This window comes from Pristis pectinata, chromosome 4 (assembly GCF_009764475.1).
Source record: "Pristis pectinata isolate sPriPec2 chromosome 4, sPriPec2.1.pri, whole genome shotgun sequence".
NCBI lineage: Eukaryota > Metazoa > Chordata > Chondrichthyes > Rhinopristiformes > Pristidae > Pristis > Pristis pectinata.
This window is the reverse complement of record NC_067408.1, coordinates 27,477,730-27,495,313: the sequence shown is the minus strand read 5'-3', so window position 1 is coordinate 27,495,313 and position 17,584 is coordinate 27,477,730. Positions and strand designations below refer to the sequence as shown.

Genomic DNA, 17,584 nt, shown 5'->3' with positions numbered 1-17,584 from the left:
ACCAGAAATATTTACAAAGCTGAAATATTTCCAGGAAAAAAAACAGCGTTGTTCTACTTTAAAAATGCAATTATTAGCATAATTGCACTTAATAAATACATACCTGGATTTATTGTGATAATTCAGTAATAGAGAGAAACTGTTTTTGTTTCTCCCACTTGCTTATAAATTTAAAAGGACTACATAATTAGTTAGTAATCAAATAGTTAGTTATGATTTACACTGAATATAGTATGTACACTGTGACCTCAACCTATGGAGTTACAACGGACCCAAACTCAGTGCAAACTGCTGTCAAGCAAATCTTCATCACTTGATGCTTTGCTCAAACTTTCTTGTTGCAATGCTGTGCCTTACATCCAACAAGTTTCTTTCTGTCTTTATAAGAACTGGACAATTCTGCCTGTCATCATTTCAGCTCAGTTTTTCTATTATAGAACATTATAGCACAGTACAGGCCCTTTGGCCCATGACGTTTTGTCAACATTTTATCCTGCTCTAAAATCTATCTGACCCTTCCCTCCCACATAGCCACATGAATGATAGAGAAATGGAGGGCTATCTAAGAGTCTCTTAAATGTCCCTAATGTATCTGCCCCCACAACCTCTGCCGGCAGTGTGTTCCATGCACCCACCACTGTGTGTAAAAAAACTTACCTCTGACATCCCCCTTATACCTTCCTCCAATCACCTTAAAATTATGCTCCCCTCGTGTTAGCCATTTTCACCCTGGGAAAAAGTCTCTGACTGTCCACTCCATCTACGTCTCATCATCTTGTAGACATCTATCAAGTCACCTCTCATCTTCCTTCTCTCCAAAGAGAAAAGCCCTAACTCACTCAACCTATCCTCATAAGACATGCTCTCCAATCCAGGCAGCATCCTGGTAAATCTCCTCTGCACCCTCTCTAAATCTTCCACATCCTTCCTATAATGAGGCGACCAGAACTGAACACAATACTCCCAAGTGTGGTCTAACCAGAGTTCTATAGAGCCGCAACATTACATTACCTCATGGCTCTTGAACTCAATACCCCGACTAATAAAGGCCAACACACCATACACCTTCTTAACAACCCTCTCGACCAGTGCGGCAACCTTGAGGGATCTATGGACGTGGACCCCAAGATCCCTCTGTTCCTGCACACTGCTAAGAGTCCTGCCATTAATCTTGTATTCTGCCTTCAAATTCAATCTCCCGAAGTGTATCACTTCACACTTTTCCAGGTTGAACTCCATCTGCCATTTCTCAGCCCAGCTCTGCATCCTATCAATGTCCTGTTGTAATCTACAGCAACCTTCTACACTATCCACAATACCACCAACCTTTGTGTCATCAGCAAAGTTACTAACCCACCCTTCCACATCCCCATCCAAGCCATTTATAAAAATCACAAAGAGCAGGGGTCCCAGAACAGATCCCTGCAGAACACCACTGGTCACTGACCTCCAGGTGGAATACATTCCATCTATCACCACCCTCTGTCTTCTATGGGCGAGCCAATTCTGAATGCACACAGTCAAGTTTCCCTGGATCCCATGCCTCCTAACTTTCTCAATGAGCCTTCCATGAGGAACTTTACCAAATGCCTTACTAAAATCCACGTACACCACATCCACTGCTCTATGTTCATCAATGTGCTTTAGCACATCTTCAAAGAATTCAATCAGGCTTGTGAAGCACAACCTGCCCCTCACAAAGCCATGCTGACTGTCCCTAATCAGCCTATGCTTCTCTAAATGCCCATAAATCCTGTCTCTAAGAATCTTCTCCTGTAATTTGCTGACCACTGATGTAAGACTCACTGGTCTGCAATTCCCAGCGTTATCCCTACTTCCTTTCTTAAACAAAAAAACCCTCCAATCATCCGGCACTACTCCTGTGGCCAGTGAGGACGCAAAGCTTGTTGCCAAAGGTGCAGCAATCTCTTCCCTAGCTTCCCGTAATAACCTTGGATATATTCCGTCTGGCCCCGGTGACTTATCTATCCTAATGTTTTTCAATAGTTCCAGCACATCCCCTTTCCTCACATCGATATGCCCTAGCATATCAGCCTGTCGTACGCCATCCTCACAAACATAGAGATCTCTCTCATTTGTGAAAACTGAAGCAAAGTTTTCATTAAGGACCTCCCCTGCCTCTTCCGACTCCAAGCATGTGTTTCCTCTTTTATTTCTGATCAGTCCTACCCTCACTCTAGTCATCCTACTATTTTTCACATATGTGTAGAACGCCTTGGGGTTTTCCTTGATCCTACTCGCCAAGGCCTTCTCCTGCCCCCTTCTAACTCCCCTAAGTCCATTCTTAAGCTCCCTCCTGGCTACCTTATAACCCTCCAGTGCCCTGTCTCATCCATGCTTTCTAAACCTCAGGCAAGCTTCCCTCTTCCTCTTGACAAGATATTCTAATTCTCGTGTCAACCACGGTTCCTTCACTCGACCATCCTTACCCTGCCTCAATGGGACACACCTATCCAGAACCCCATGCAACCCCATGCAGAACTCCCTGAACAACCTCCACATTTCTGTTGTGCACTTCCCCAAGAATTTCTATTCCCAATTTACGCTCCCAAGTTCCTACCTAATAGCATCATAATTCCCCCTCCCCCAGTTAAATACTTTCCCATATAGTTTGCTCCTATCCCTCTCCAAGGCTATACTAAAGGTTAAGGAGTTATAGTCACCATCTCCAAAATGCCCTCCCACTGAGAGATCTGAAACCTGACCAAGCTCATTGCCTTGTACCAGGTCCAGAATGGCATCTCCTCTAGTCAGCCTGTCCACATACTGGTTCAGTAATCTTTTCTGGATGCACCTAACAAACTAAGCTCCATCTATCCCCTTTACACTAAGGAGGTGCCAATCAATATTAGGGAAGTTGAAATCACCCATGACAACAACCCTGTTATTTTTGTACCTCTCCAAAATCTGCCTCCTGATCTGCTCCTCAGTGTCTGTGCTGCTATTGGAGAGGTCTGTAGAATACTCCAATAGAGTGATTGCTCCCTTCCTTTTTCTGACTTCCACCCACACTGACTCAGTAGACGATCCATCCAGGATATCTTCCTTTTCTACAGCTGTGACACTGTTCCTGATCAGCAAAGCCACTCCCCCACCTCTTACCTCTGTCCCTGTCCCTTTTGAAACATCTAAACTTTGGAATATCCAGCAGCCATTCCGGCCCTTGTGACAGCCATTTCTCTGTAATGGCCACCACATCATAGATCCATGTAGTTACCCATGCTCTAAGTTCATCACCCTTGTTCTTGATACTTCTTGCATTAGACTCACTTCAGTCCATCCAACTGACTGCAACTTTGCACTTTCAAGGGCCTATCCTTCCTCAGTCTTTCTACATTCTGCATCTACTTGTACACTAAATGCACCAACCTCTGACATCACAATGGTTCCCATACCCCTGCCAAACTAGTTTAAACCCTCCCCAACAGTTCTAGCAAACCTGCCCCAAGAATATTGGTCCCCCTCCAGTTCAGATGTAATCCGTCCCTTTTTTTTTAAACAGGTCCTACCTTCCCCAGAAGAGATCCCAATGATCCACAAATCTGAAACCCTGCCCTCTGCACCAACTCCTCAGCCACACAGTCATCTGCCAAATCACCCTATTCTTACCCTCACTGTCACGTGGCACAGGCAGCAATCCAGAGATTACTACCCTTGAGGTCCTGCTTTTCAGCTTCCTACCTAGCTCCCTATATTCCCTCTTCAGGATCTCATCTCTTTTCCTACTTATGCCATCAGTACCAATGTGTACCACGACCTCTGGCTGTTCACCCTCCCCCTTCAGAATGCTGCGGACCTGATCCAAGATGTCCCTGACCCTGGCACCCGGGAGGCAACATACCATCTGGGAGCCTCTTTCACACCCACAAAATCTCCTGTCTGCCCCCCCCCCCCCCACTATGGAATTCGCTATCACTACCGGTATTTTTTTTCTTTCTTATGTACAATATGGTCAGCAGGACAGGAGCTACAGACTTGCCATTAACAATATTACAAGACAAAGAAGCTTAATCTGATTTTAACTGCAACTCAACTGCCGCAATAAATCACTTAAGTTATTTGATCTCATCTTTCAGAGATTATCCCCACCTTTGCTATTGAAAACTAATTTGCTTTCTCTTTTCTCGTTTTGATGAATCATTCTCGGCTTGAAACGAACTGTTTCTCTTTCCACAGATGTTGCCTGACCTGCTGAGCATTTCCAGCACTTTGTTTTTCTTTCAGTTCCAGCATCTGCATTTTTTTTGATGTTCACAAAACTATGCTGATTACCTAGATGCATTCTTCTATTTGCCCTGCTAGCACAGCTTTAATGATGGATTCCAATATCTTGCCTGATCTCAGCTTCTTTTGCTCTCTCAAGATGCATGCAAAATTCTTGTGCTCCTGTTTTCATAAAGATTTCTTGACCATGAAATTACTTATCAATCCTGTGTCATGAAACTACTTGGTTCTATCATGTATCATTTCGGAAACTACCAAATGCATCCAACAAATTCCTCCTCCAATTTGCTTTCTCCCCCTGTACAAATACGCTCCCCTCATAACCAAGAGACAAAAAACTTATCTAACATAATTGCACCCTGTTCAGGAAATACAGCCCTAGCTAAATATACAACTTATCTGTCCACTGGGCACAATCACCTCAATGAATATTAAAGTTCAGATTTTAATAGCACATGGAGTACAAGAAATAATGGCAAGCATTGTAAATAAATTGCTTTCCTAATCTCCCACTTGATTAAATGACCTGCCACTTCAAAAACCCAACCCATGTCCAATTTTATTATCCTCTCCGAAATCTATAACTAGGTTCTTCCCTCATATCTGTGCCCATTTTTCTCATATGGGATGACAAATAGTACATAGACAAAAAGACCATTAGGCTCAAGCATTAACTGCTATCATCCATGTTATGTTCCATTTGAGCCTCGTTCCATCACTCCTCATCTAAATCTACATTCTCTATTCCATTCTCCTTTGCACCTCTGTACTTCGCCCCCATAATCACAATTATCCTTGTCAAAATACTGAATCAACTTCAAATCATAAATACACTCATGACAATTATGGACTCTTCAGCTTCTGACACAATCAATTAAGTCACCCTCCTCCAAACTTTTCCTTCACTATTGAGCTCAGTTGGACTGCACTGGCTCCACACCGTTCAATCAAAGCCACAAATAAAAAAAAGCAGCATTGGCTCTTCAGCCCTGTATGCAACTGTGGAATTTCCCCACAAGTGCGCCTGGCCACACCCCCTTTCTTACCCAAATACCACTGGCACTAACTAAAGGCAGATGAATAGATACCATATCTATACTGACATCACTTCAACTCCACCTCTCCACCACATTTACCTCTTTCAACTCCTTCACGGCCTCTGTTGTCAATCTGCCTGTTCAACACTCAGCCTTCGTCAAGATGCAGAAACTTCCAAGTAAGCAGAGAAATGAAAAGCAACCTTTTTGACCACCACTACAAGCTCTAACTTTGCCACTACTTCAACCAACCTTCCTGACTACTGTTTCATGTTGAAACAGAGTATATAACATTAATAAAATTGGTGTTCCTCGCTCTGCTGAACAATAAAATTACTTTACAGCCTACATTTAATGAGACAGCTCACTAAGAGACACTTCTTAATTCAATGAAAATCCCCTAACTGATCTACACTGGTCCCTTTTGAAGCAAAATATTACATCACAATACATCTTTTTCTAAAGTCAGTAAAAAGATACTATTCATGTTTTATATACAATCTCTGCAAAATATTTCTAATAGATCTCACTATATTAAGTAAATCAATTTTGGCAATAATGTACAATCTTAGGAAAAAATGAAGCAAATAATGAACAAAACAGAGAAAAGAATAGTTCTAATATTCTCTATAAAGTTGATACTCTTAATGCATTTTTTCCTCAGCATTTTGTATGCCCATGTAAAAAACGTAAAGGTCTTTAGCCATGTCAAGCAAATGGAGCATCTTAAAATAAATCACTTCCAGTATTATTCAAAGACAACAACAAAAAAAATAGCAGCCCTTGTTGACACCTCTCAAATCAAAAAAAATCAGTAGTCTCCAAAATCTCAAAATACCATTAAAGAATCTCTACACCAGCTTTTCTAGCTTTAATCACTTCATGTTCTTGAAGTTATTCTTTAAATTGAGTTAGATTCCATGGCAAACCTAATGCAGAATAAGGAAGTAATCAATAGTTTTGTAGACAAATCGCATTCAACATCAGCAAGACCAAGGAACTGATTATGGACTTCAGGAAGCGGAAGTTGGGAGAACACACACCAGTCCTCATTAAGAGGTCAGCGGCGGAAGGCACGCCAGCAGGTCTACTTCATTAGGAGTTTGAGGAGATTTGGTATGTCATCAAAGACTCCTACAATTTCTATAGATGTACAGTGGAGAGCATTCTGACTGGTTGCATCACAGCCTGGTATGGAACCTCCAATGATCCAGATCGCAAGAGGCTGCAGGAGGTTATAGACTCAGCCAGCTCCACCATGGGCATAACCCTCTCCACCATCGAGGACATCTTCAAGAGGCGGCGTCTCAAGAAGGTGGCATCCATCATTAAGGACCCTCACCATCTGGGACTTGCCCTCTTCTCATTATTATCATCAGCGAGGAGAGACAAGAGCCTGAAGACCCATACTCATCGATTCAGGAACAGCTTCTTCCCCTCTGCCATCAGATTTCTGAATAATCCTTGAACCCATGAACACCACCTCATTATTTTTTTTTGCACTAATTATTTTCATAATTTATAGATTTGTGTGTCTTTACACTGTACTGCTGCTGCAAAACAACAATTTTCACACCACATGTCAGTGATAATATATCTGATTCTGAAAACTCAAATTTAACATCAGAATGAGTATACCAAAAGTCAACAGAATTACTGGGAAATGTTCTAAACATTTTTAAAATGTTTAGAAGTCCATTATTAAGCAGGAGGTTTTGGGGTACTTGGAAACACATGATAAAACAGGCTGACGTCAGCATGGTTTCCTTAATGGGAGATCTTGTCTGACAAATCTGTTGGAATTGTTTGAGGAAGTAACAAGCAGGATAAACAAAGGAGAGTCAGTGGATGTTGTTTATTTGGATTTTCAGAAGGCCTTTAACAAGGTGCCACGCATGAGGCTGTTAAACAAGATAGGAGCCCATGGCATTGCAGGAAAGATACTAACATGGATTGGCAATTGGCTGACTGGCAAAAGGCAGAGTTTGAATAAAGGGGGCCTTTTCTCATTGGCTGCGGTAACGAGCAGAGTTCCGCAGGGGTCGGTGTTGGGTCCGCTACTTTTCACGTTATATGTTAATGATCTGGATGATGGAATTGATGGCTTTGTGGATGATATGAAGGTAGGTGATGGGGCAGGTAGTGTTGAGGAAGCAGGGAGTCTGCAGAAGAACTTGGACAGGTTGGGAGAATGGGCAGAGAAGTGGCAGATGGAATACAGCGTAGGGAAGTGAATGATCATGCACTTTGGTAGAAGAAATAAAGGCGTAGCCTATTTTCTAAATGGGAGCGAATTCAGAAATCAGAGGCGCAAAGGAACTTGGGAGTCCTAGTGCAGGATTCCCTAAAGGTTAACTTGCAGGTTGAGTCAGCAGTAAGGAAGGCGAATGTAATGTTAGCATTCATTTCAAGAGGACTAGAATATAAAAGCAAGGATGTAGTGCTGAGGCTTTTTAAGGTGTTGGTCAGACCACATTTGGAGTATTGTGGGCAGTTTTGGGCCCCATATCTAAGGAAGAATGTGCTGGTGTTGGAGAGGGCCCAGAGGAGGTTTACGAGAATGATCCCAGGGATGAAAGAGTTAATGTATGAGGAGCGTTTGATGGCTCTGGGCCTCTATGAGCTGGAGTTTAGAAGGATGAGTGGGAATCTCATTGAAAGCTACCGAATATTGAAAGACCTGGGTAGAGTGGACATGGAGAGGATGTTTCCAATAATGGGCGAGTCTAGGACCAGAGGGCACAGCCTCAGAATAGAAGGATATCCCATTAGAACAGAAATGCGAAGGAACTTCTTTAGCCAGAGGGTGGTGAATATGTAGAATTTGTTGCTACAGATGACTGTGGTCAAGTCATTGGATATACTTAAAGTGGAGGTTGATAGGTTCTTGATTAGTAAGGGTGTCAAAGGTTATGGGGAAAAAGCAGGACAATGGGGTTGAGAGGGAAAAATAAAATCAGCTATGATCGAAATGAAAAACCAATTTTCAGCTCTGCCAATGCTGATCTCACACTTCTAACACAAATGTGAGCGATGTTCAAATAATCCTCAACATGTTTTTCTTTATAAAAAGCTGCATTGAAAAGATATTTTCTCTGCATTATCTGCTAACACTGTACTTTTATCTCAAGCAATATCTCGTGTTAAACGTTACTGAGAGCTAATATGCAGATGAAGCAAGAAATTAGAAAGGCAAAATGGCATGTCGACATTGACTACGAGAGGATTCCAGTGCAGAAATGAAAATATCTTGCTGCAATTACAAAAAGCCTTGGTGAGACCAAGCTTGGAGTATTGTGCACAGTTTTAGTTTCCTTAATTAACAAAAGATGCACTTGCTACGGGGGTATGAAAAGAAGATACAATAAACTGGTTCCTGGGATGGTAGGTTTAATGTACAAAGAGAGATTGAATACCTAAGACTGTACCCTTTATTGTTTAGAAGACTGAGGGGTGATCTCAGTGAAATTTCTAAATTTCTTACAGGACTCAACAGAGTGGATGCAGAGAGGATATTTCCCATGACTGACTAGTCTTGAATCAGGGATCACAGTTCTCATAATAAACTGAGACAAGGAGAAACTTCACTCAGAGGCAGGTAAGTGTTTGTAATTCTCCGCTCTGGAGACCAATGGAAGCTCAGTCATTGAGTCGATTCAAAACAGATCAATAAATTTCTGCAAAATAAGAGAATCAAGGGACACGGGGATAATGCAAGAAAATGGAACAGAGGTAGCAGGTCAGCCATGGCAGGATGGGCCCAAAGGGCCAGATGACTTACTCATGCTCCTTTCTTAGGTTCTCATTTGTTCTTAGGTCCTTATTTGTTCCTAGGTCAGATACAAGTTCATCGACTTGAAATACCAATTTATTCCCCTCTCCTGATGCTGCCTGACCCAGTCGCTATTTTCAGCATTTTGCTTTTATTACATTTCTGGCATCTGTAATATTTTGCTTTGTTATATAAATACCTTATTTTCTCCATTGAAATTTATGACAAATATTAAGAAAACAAGTTTTGAGACTACATTTTGGAAAATCAAACTTGTTAACCACAGATCAAACATAATTTTAAAATTAATGAAAATAACTCAAATAACCAAGAACAGAAATAAGAAGCACGCCAAGTTTCTCAACAAATTTTGATTCACTTCAACATATATTGTTTGTTTGAACCTGCCACCCCAAACCCACAGCCTGTGAAAGACAGCTCTCATCAATCAAATGATCCTAGGTTCTTTGTTAGTGTACACAGTGGCTCTTACACTCCAGTTTTGTGGAAGCAGAATAATGTCACGGAGTTATTTAAGGCTTTCTTGGTTGAATGATTTCTCATTTTTCGCAAGGTAATGTTTTTGCCGCTACTATGCCACAGTGGCTCGAAACTAGTGTTGATGAAATAAATACATAAAAATTTAAAACATTTCCCGATTGTTCCAAGTCCAATAAGCTGTCCATGCATTCACATACATGTACATACACTAGTTCATCTGTCATGGTGTTGCATATAGAAAATGAAAAACAAAACTGTCTTCCAGTCAAATGAAGTTACAGAACAAGGGAATGCAGACATAATTCTGTTCCAACTTTATAGTGAAATATTATGTAATTAGTATGTAGAACATTAGAAGAAAACAATTGTGTAGCATAGTTAATGCTCTTCAAACAAAACTGAGGCATTATAATTTATATTGGTCATTCCCATCAAAATTTAAAAAATGAGTATGCATTTTATGACATTAGAATGTTCCTAAGAATTTCGCACTCGACAAGAATTTCGCTTTTTTTTATTTCTGCCATCATGTTTTGCACTTATAATAACCTGTTTTATCAACACAAAATCACATCTGTCTGAAAGTGTAATAATAATTATGGTGCTTACCTGTTGCGCTTGGATGGTAAAGTTCCTCTCACAGATGAGAGATCCCCTGCCTTGCTGCCAGTAAAGATTGGATTGGAATGCTGGCACACTCCCCAGGCTTGAGTTACAGCTGAGATAGCCGGAATGAAGTCGAAGATGGGTCTGTTGTCGCCACTGGTTTGAACTGGTTCAGTACTGTATATATAAATGGGATCTTTGTCTGCACTCTGTGCTAACGATGACCCATTTGCAGCACTGCAGTAACCCCTGTTGACTTGCTCCTGTTTGATGACTCCTGGAGTGACCAACTCAATGTAGCTTTCCTGTTCCAGCTTCACCTCCTTTGAAGCAGAAGTACTGGCTGACAATGCGGCCCAGATATTTTCCTTGCTCTCAGTACCCTTACTTTCTGAAGTTGGCCAGGGAACAGTACGATCTTCAATAGGCTGTAGTTCCAACAAATTGCCCCCAGGCAGGGCAGGATCAGAGGACAGAGGCGATAGAAGGCCTGACTCGTCATCGCCACAGAAAGCAGTCAGGCTCCAGGGGCTGCCCTGCTGTTTCTCCCCCTTTGGAGATGGGAAGAACTCAAGATCTGGCAAAAAATCCACTGAGCCACTATCTTCAAAGACCTCAATTAGATCATCATCACAGGTACCTGGGTACAAGCCTATTTCTCTTTCACTTTTTGCTCTGTTCCCGGTATCCTGCAATTCATTTAAAGCAGCAAGACTTTGCTCCAACTCTGACAGGTCATTGGCTGCTCGGGTAAGGTGCTCCTGTTGCCCACTAGTTCCATTTGCGATCTCAACTCCAACTAGTTGCTGCTTGTTACTACTGCTACCACCAGACGGCAGGAACTGCATCATGGATGCAGGTGTGACTGACAGCATTTCCCCACCTTCTGTTACTCCCTCGCAGCCTTTCAAATTACCATTCCCTCTGCTTAATCCATCAGCAGACACATTCCAGGTTTGCTTTCCCGGTTTCATGTTCATACTCCCCACTAAATTCGCCATTAGTGGGCTGGATATTTACAGCAAAACCTGCAACAAATTTAAGGACAGATCAGCTGAAATGGTTATCATAAAACAAATGCAGAAAATGAAACAATGTTTTTGACATCCTTCAAGATACTTCAAATCTTCTCCAATTTTATTTAAATTGTGTACACCAATAGTTTCCAAATTCCCTGCTAATCCCCAAATAATGTAAAATTCTTAACACATTTTCTCCACACGTTGAAAATACTTACTACAAGATAAAGAATGGTCATGTATTCACATCTAATAAGTGGAGAATTCTGCAGCTCAAACTTGGTCACTTTGGAACCAGTTATTTCAGCTTTGTTGTTTACCCCTTGCCTTAAGCCCAAACCATCCCTGCTCCCATGCTTCCCCATGCCAACTCCTGATCCAGAAGCTTTCTTTTGCTTTGCACCCATCTCTCCTCACATTCTTTCTGAACCCACCTTACCCATGAGAACTAATGCATCAGCCTTGAACCCGTTCATCACAAAGTGCAAAACACTCAGCTTTCACTTCCTGTTCCCAAGGCTCACTGGCACCACAAATAGTTTCCTCTCCTCCCATCCTGTTCCCCTTCATTTCAAAACCACTTTCACTACCACACATATCCTTCAAAAAGAAAACCCATCCTCAATTCCCCAATCCTTGCAACGGCTGTCTATCTCCAAACCACTTTTCCTCTCCAAAGCACTAGAAAACATATTTATCTCTCAGTTTCAAGCCTACAAGAAATGATACCTTCTGTGACAGTGATTGTAACAGATTTTCCATTCTTGACCTCTTAGCAGCCTCTAGATTTGTCAATGATCCATACTTGGGAACCTTCTTTTCCTCAATTACATGCTGGCTATCAATAACGTCAGCCCAGGCATTACCCTCATGTATGTGAATTACTTCAGAACAAATTTAGAATACAACTTTTATTTATTTCTTCTGTGCTGGAGAATTAAAATCTAAATATTATGGCACAAAAATATAACTGATATCTTTAAGTATCCAAGATATTTCAAAGACTGTGTGCCTCACGTGAGCAAAGTGCTTGGACCATCCATGCAACATGCAGAACACCATGCAGAACACCATGCATCTTTGTATACACTTACTTAATAGTCATAGAAATTACTGTCTGACTGAATCAATTTTAGTTTAACTTGGTTATAACAGCTACCAAATTCAGTAAAAGTACTTTTTGTGCCAGCAAAAACATTGTTTATTAAATGATTGCTAGCTAAAAATCAATCTGGATAAAGTTATTTAAGTGCATATTGCTTTGGGTAATTACTCATGATCAGGATTTTACCACTGAATTTACATTTCACTGTGCCAATCACTTAAATTAGGAAATACATCTTCATGCTCACTTCATCAACAGGAAATCTGACCTATAAACATCCGCTTTTCCCAGAAGGAATGGGAAATGTGGATATGTTAATTTAAGTTAAGGCACTTCTCTTTCCTCTGGCTTATTCAAAGCCTCAGTTACAGAGTGCACATTCAACAGTCCTACAATTACATATCTGCCAGATAGGCCATAACTAAAAGCATGCATAGATAGGCTCTAAAACATTTTTTACAGTATCGTGGATTATTTCCTTTACATGTTTGTATCTTCCAAATGGTTATTACCATTCCCCCATGCTACTAATTGATCTTTATAATGCATTCTTCTCTCTGATCTCTTTGTGGTTTGCTGTATTTATACTACTTTTCATTGTATTCCTGCTCATTGCTCTAACATTTTTTTTGCCTAGCTCTATGAATTATGACTTTTGATTTCCAGGAAACAATGCTCTCAACAAACAAATGTTGATTTTTAAAAATGATCCCCTTGTCCAATGAATTTCAAAGCAAACCATTAATGAATTTAGGAAAGCAAACTGTCAACAAAGATCAAATCACTGTAGTTAATCAGCAGAATTTCAATCTGGCCAATATAAAAAAGGACAACAAAATATTGAAATGCTAAATCCTAGCATGGACTGAAAGTATTCAAAATTTTACAGTGACATATATTAAAATTTTACTATTAATAGCTTCTATCTCTGGTATTCACATGTTATGATTTTAGTGGCATGCTTCTTTTAAATCCAGTATAAAAACTCAATGCAGCTAGGGATATATCACAGAGAAATGTGCTGAGTGATTGACATCAATTTGAGGCTAGGTTTTGTCCATTCATAATCAAAATTCGTCAAAACCTGAGTAGGACACAACCAAATTCCATAGTCTGGGAGGAGACTGTGGCTTAAATGCCGCTGGCAGTACTATCATTTGGATCTGCTGCACGAACAGACATCTGCACATCAACTCATAAAGAGAAAGGGAAAAATGACATATACTGCCAAGTAAAGCACAAACCGTGTGCCTCCTGAAAATATGAATTATACAGTCTTTTAGACAATCTAGCAGGACCTAGGCCAGCTCTGTCACAGTCGATAGGAACCGGAGACCTCTGTGACATCCTATCTCACTGTATGCAAAACTTTCCCATTATTCTGTGAACTAGTTCTTCGACAGTCCCTCGAGGATCGAGGCCAACTTGGTTCCACTCCATTTCAGGGGTTTCTGAGGGGGCTGATGAGGCCAATGTGGGAACTGCACAATTTTCCACAGAAGGGGCAGGAGAAGGCGGCTGGCGGGCCTTGTAGCTGGGGTTTCCGATGTGCAGCGCTCCTTCCGCCGCTCACCCCCACCCCACCCCCCAACGAATTTGATCGAGTTATAACCATTTGCCGGTCGCTGTCAGATTTCAGTCCAGTCTGGGACACACTTGACAGTTTAGTGACAGCTCTCGGAGGCGCAGGGCGGGCGGGCTGCGCTGCGCTGAAGACCGTTCGGGCTCCTGATGCGCTTTCAATCAATTCAGAAGTGACTTAAAACTGCACCAGATCGGGCAAAGGTTGCTGTCTGTATGTGTGTGTGGGGGGGGGGGGAGGGAGGGAGGGGGGGGGGGGAGGGAGGGAGGGGGGGAGGGAGGGAGGGGGGGGAGGGGGGGGAGGGGGGAGGAGGGAGGGGGGGGAGGGAGGGAGGGGGGGAGGGGGGGGAGGGGGGAGGAGGGAGGGGGGAGGAGGGAGGGGGGGAGGGGGGGGAGGGAGGGGAGGGGAGGGGGGGGAGGGAGGGGAGGGGAGGGGGGGAGGGGGGGAGGGAGGGGGGGAGGGAGGAGGGGAAGGAGGGGGGGAGGGAGGAGGGGAAGGAGGGGGGGAAGGAGGAGGGGGGAGGGGGGAGGGGGGGAGGGGGGGAAGGAGGAGGGGGGAGGGGGGAGGGGGGAGGGGGGGAAGGAGGAGGGGGAGGGGGGAGGGGGGGAAGGAGGAGGGGGGAGGGGGGAGGGGGGGAAGGAGGAGGGGGGAGGGGGGAGGGGGGGAAGGAGGAGGGGGGAGGGGGGAGGGGGGGAAGGAGGGGGGAGGGGGGGAGGGGGGGAAGGAGGGGGAGGGAGGGGGGAGGAGGGGGGGAAGGAGGGGGGGAGGGAGGGGGGGGAGGGAGGGGGGGGAGGGAGGGGGGGGAAGGAGGGGGGGGAAGGAGGGGGGGAAGGAGGGGGGGGAAGGAGGGGGGGGAAGGCGGGGGGATGGGGAAGGAGGATGGGGAGGGAGGATGGGGAGGGAGGATGGGGAGGGAGGATGGGGAGGGAGGATGGGGAGGGAAGGTGCGCTTTAACTACATTGCAACCCCATACAAATCCATAGAAGAAGGTTAAACGGTCAGAGTGACGCTGGTGTAGCGGGGGATGCAGGCGACAGTTCCCCGAGGCCGAAAGAGAGCGGCCAAAGTTCCCCTTGACAGCCCTTCCCCTCCCGGCCGCTGGGGCCCAAATCCCGGGCCCGGGCCGCTCCCCCTCCGACGCAACTTCCGAGCCCCGTAAACAGCCGCGCTCCGATGCAACCTGTTGTCCGCCGCCGAGTTCAGCCGATTGGCTGCTCACCTCATCGTGCCGCCCGGACCTGCTCTGGCTGTGTATGTAAGGGGGGGTGGGGGAAGGAGGGAATACCTCACTCTTTCTCTCCCTCTCTCGCCTCCTAAAATGTCACCGCCAGCCCCGGTCACCCGTCGCCTGATCGATGAGCGGCCACGCAACCTCGATGTTGCGCGCACCCGCGATGCCCCCCGCCCAATCAACAAGCGCGTTCCGACGGGCAGACGCGGCACCGACGCCAGGGCGCAAGCCGACGCCGACTTAAAGCGGCGCCAGAAACTCAGGACGCCGTTTCCCCTCAAAAAAAACCACGAAGGAAATGACAAAGAAAACGCTCTAACATTTTAGGTTCCTAATCCAAATGAAAACGCGCTGGAAATTAGAAATTTTTATCCAGAACTGGTCGAATATTAGGTGCAATTCTAAATTAAAGTGGTACAACCTAAAATACTGACATGTCAAACTGTTGGTGCGGGGGCAGCACCGCTTTAAGAAATGTACCCGTGGAACTATGAAGGTTTCATGAAAGATATTCAGAATTTCTAATCCCCCTGAATCCGTACATATGCCCCCAGACATACCAGCAACAACCTAATACCGTAGCTCGGTGTAATTTGTTGCAAGTTTTTGGTTGATCAGTTTGGGGAGGGGGGCGTTTCCGAGACGTACGCAAGGAGCCATTCGTTTTAAAACCTAAAGACCAAGTCTCTGTCAACAAGGGGGTGGCGGAAAAGGAAACAACAAACGGAGTCAGAAAACTCCTTCCCGCAAAATAAAATCTCCAATCCTGTCAATAACTCAATCTGAGTTGAGGCCTCAATCCCCCGAGCGCGTAAAATGTTCGGCCCGTTCGTGACGAAATGCCAACGAAAATAAAGATTTATTTAAGAAATATGACACAAGGGGCTGTCCGGCTCAGCAGTTAACGCAACCTCGGTTGTGTATTACTTTTTTGCGTTGTTTTGCGCAATACTAATTGAAACTTACGTCCACAAACATTCGGTCCTACTGCAAAATAAAATCTTCAGCGTGAAAAAGAGGAGCAGAGTGCTGGGAATTGACACCTTCCAAAGGATCCAGAAGCGGAAAAAAAACGTCTTCAGAAGCAGCAGGCAGCCGCTGACTGAAGTTGTGCGGAGAGCTTCGTGCACTCGCCCACTATTGGCCGTGGCCTGTAGATGGAGCAATGAGAAAGGTTTGTTACAAAGCATTTGCTCTCGTAAACCCCGTTCAAAGATGTCGTTTTCTAATCCTCAAAAATTAAACCCAAATGTCTTCAGCATTTAATTTACACAATACAAAACTTTACCTTTCATTGCTACCTGCTCGTCTTTTTCAAGTTGATGATTATATAAATACAACTGTAGCCCGCCGATCTGTAAAAGTGAGGTTGCGTCAAACAACATGGTTATTCTCTACTTATTTCTGCTTTCTCCATATTAATATTGGCATGCTAAAATCGAGACATTATGCTTGAAGTGCTCATTAGGTCAGGGGGCATTCTCTGCTTTTATCTCAGTAAGTTTCTCATCTCATTATCCTTGTTTGCTTTCAAATATTTTGTTAAAATCAAATTAGAATGGTGAAGAAATTGCCTTTATTTTTGCCATTTGCCTTTCAATCTTCCGTTCTGCCAGTTACAATTGCATATAAATATAGAAAATAGATTTTTGCTATTTGATCCAATAAATCAGCGTTACTTCCCAAATTCGTGCGAATATTTACTTAACCCCTTGCAATCACTCATTCAATTGCAGACACTAATACAGGTTATGGATTGCACAACCTAACAGTCCACTGCGTAAAAATAAAATCTTCCATGTGTTCTTTCAATATTACACTGATCAACCATTGGAAACAAACTCTTTCTCTTTAGTGTCTTTCTATTTCTCTGTCACTTATAAAAATCATGGCTGGTTGACTGTTCTAGCAGTAAATAGCTCCAGTTTTTTTTTGTCTTTCTTTATATTTGCACTTACGCCCATCAGGTAAAAAAGGCATTGAATCTCACTGATGTCAGCCATGACTCAGCCATTGCTCAATTCCGAATCAGATATTTATTGGTTTATATTCCACTCCAGAGACCTAAACCTCAAATGGCATACTCCATTCAATGTTTGGATATTGTTGCTCAACAGTTTGTACTGGCTTTCAGATGCAATATTTTCTAAGGTCCCCGCTACTTATTTGGGAAGCCATCAGAGTTTCCTCGACCACTACAAAAGTGAAAGGTATGGCAAAGATAATAAATATTTTGTACTACTTTTAAAAATAACTGAGTACATGAAAATTTGTATATAAATAATGAACATTTAGAACCAACTCTAGAAAAAAATTCTGAAAATTATCCACAAAATTCAATGGGCCCTGGTGGTTGGCACAATTGAAAGAAGTCACAAGGGAGCAATAGCAATGGCTTTGGCCTCAAATTTGCAATCATCTTTAAGAATTCCAGTTTTCCATGGGACTAGAGGATTTCAGCAGAATAATAACAAATGTAAAAGAG

General features: G+C 43.3%; 1 protein-coding gene across 3 annotated transcripts in view; it reads right to left on the bottom strand.

Annotated features, from left to right (window-relative positions):
* Positions 1-16,251, bottom strand: part of LOC127569917 (glucocorticoid receptor-like) — a 95,757-nt gene extending 79,506 nt beyond the window's left edge. Inside the window, exons 1-2 of one of the 3 annotated variants that reach the window (XM_052014974.1) lie at positions 16,066-16,251; positions 10,165-11,189 (exon numbers count right to left, since the gene is read on the bottom strand). In XM_052014974.1, coding sequence (XP_051870934.1) covers positions 10,165-11,162 — 998 coding nt within the window. In that variant the 5' untranslated portion in view covers positions 11,163-11,189; positions 16,066-16,251. Of the gene's footprint in view, positions 1-10,164; positions 11,190-15,087; positions 15,319-16,065 lie in introns of those variants that run through there. The other 2 variants (XM_052014975.1, XM_052014976.1) reach the window with 2 other exon arrangements.
* Positions 16,252-17,584: the final 1,333 nt, after the last annotated feature.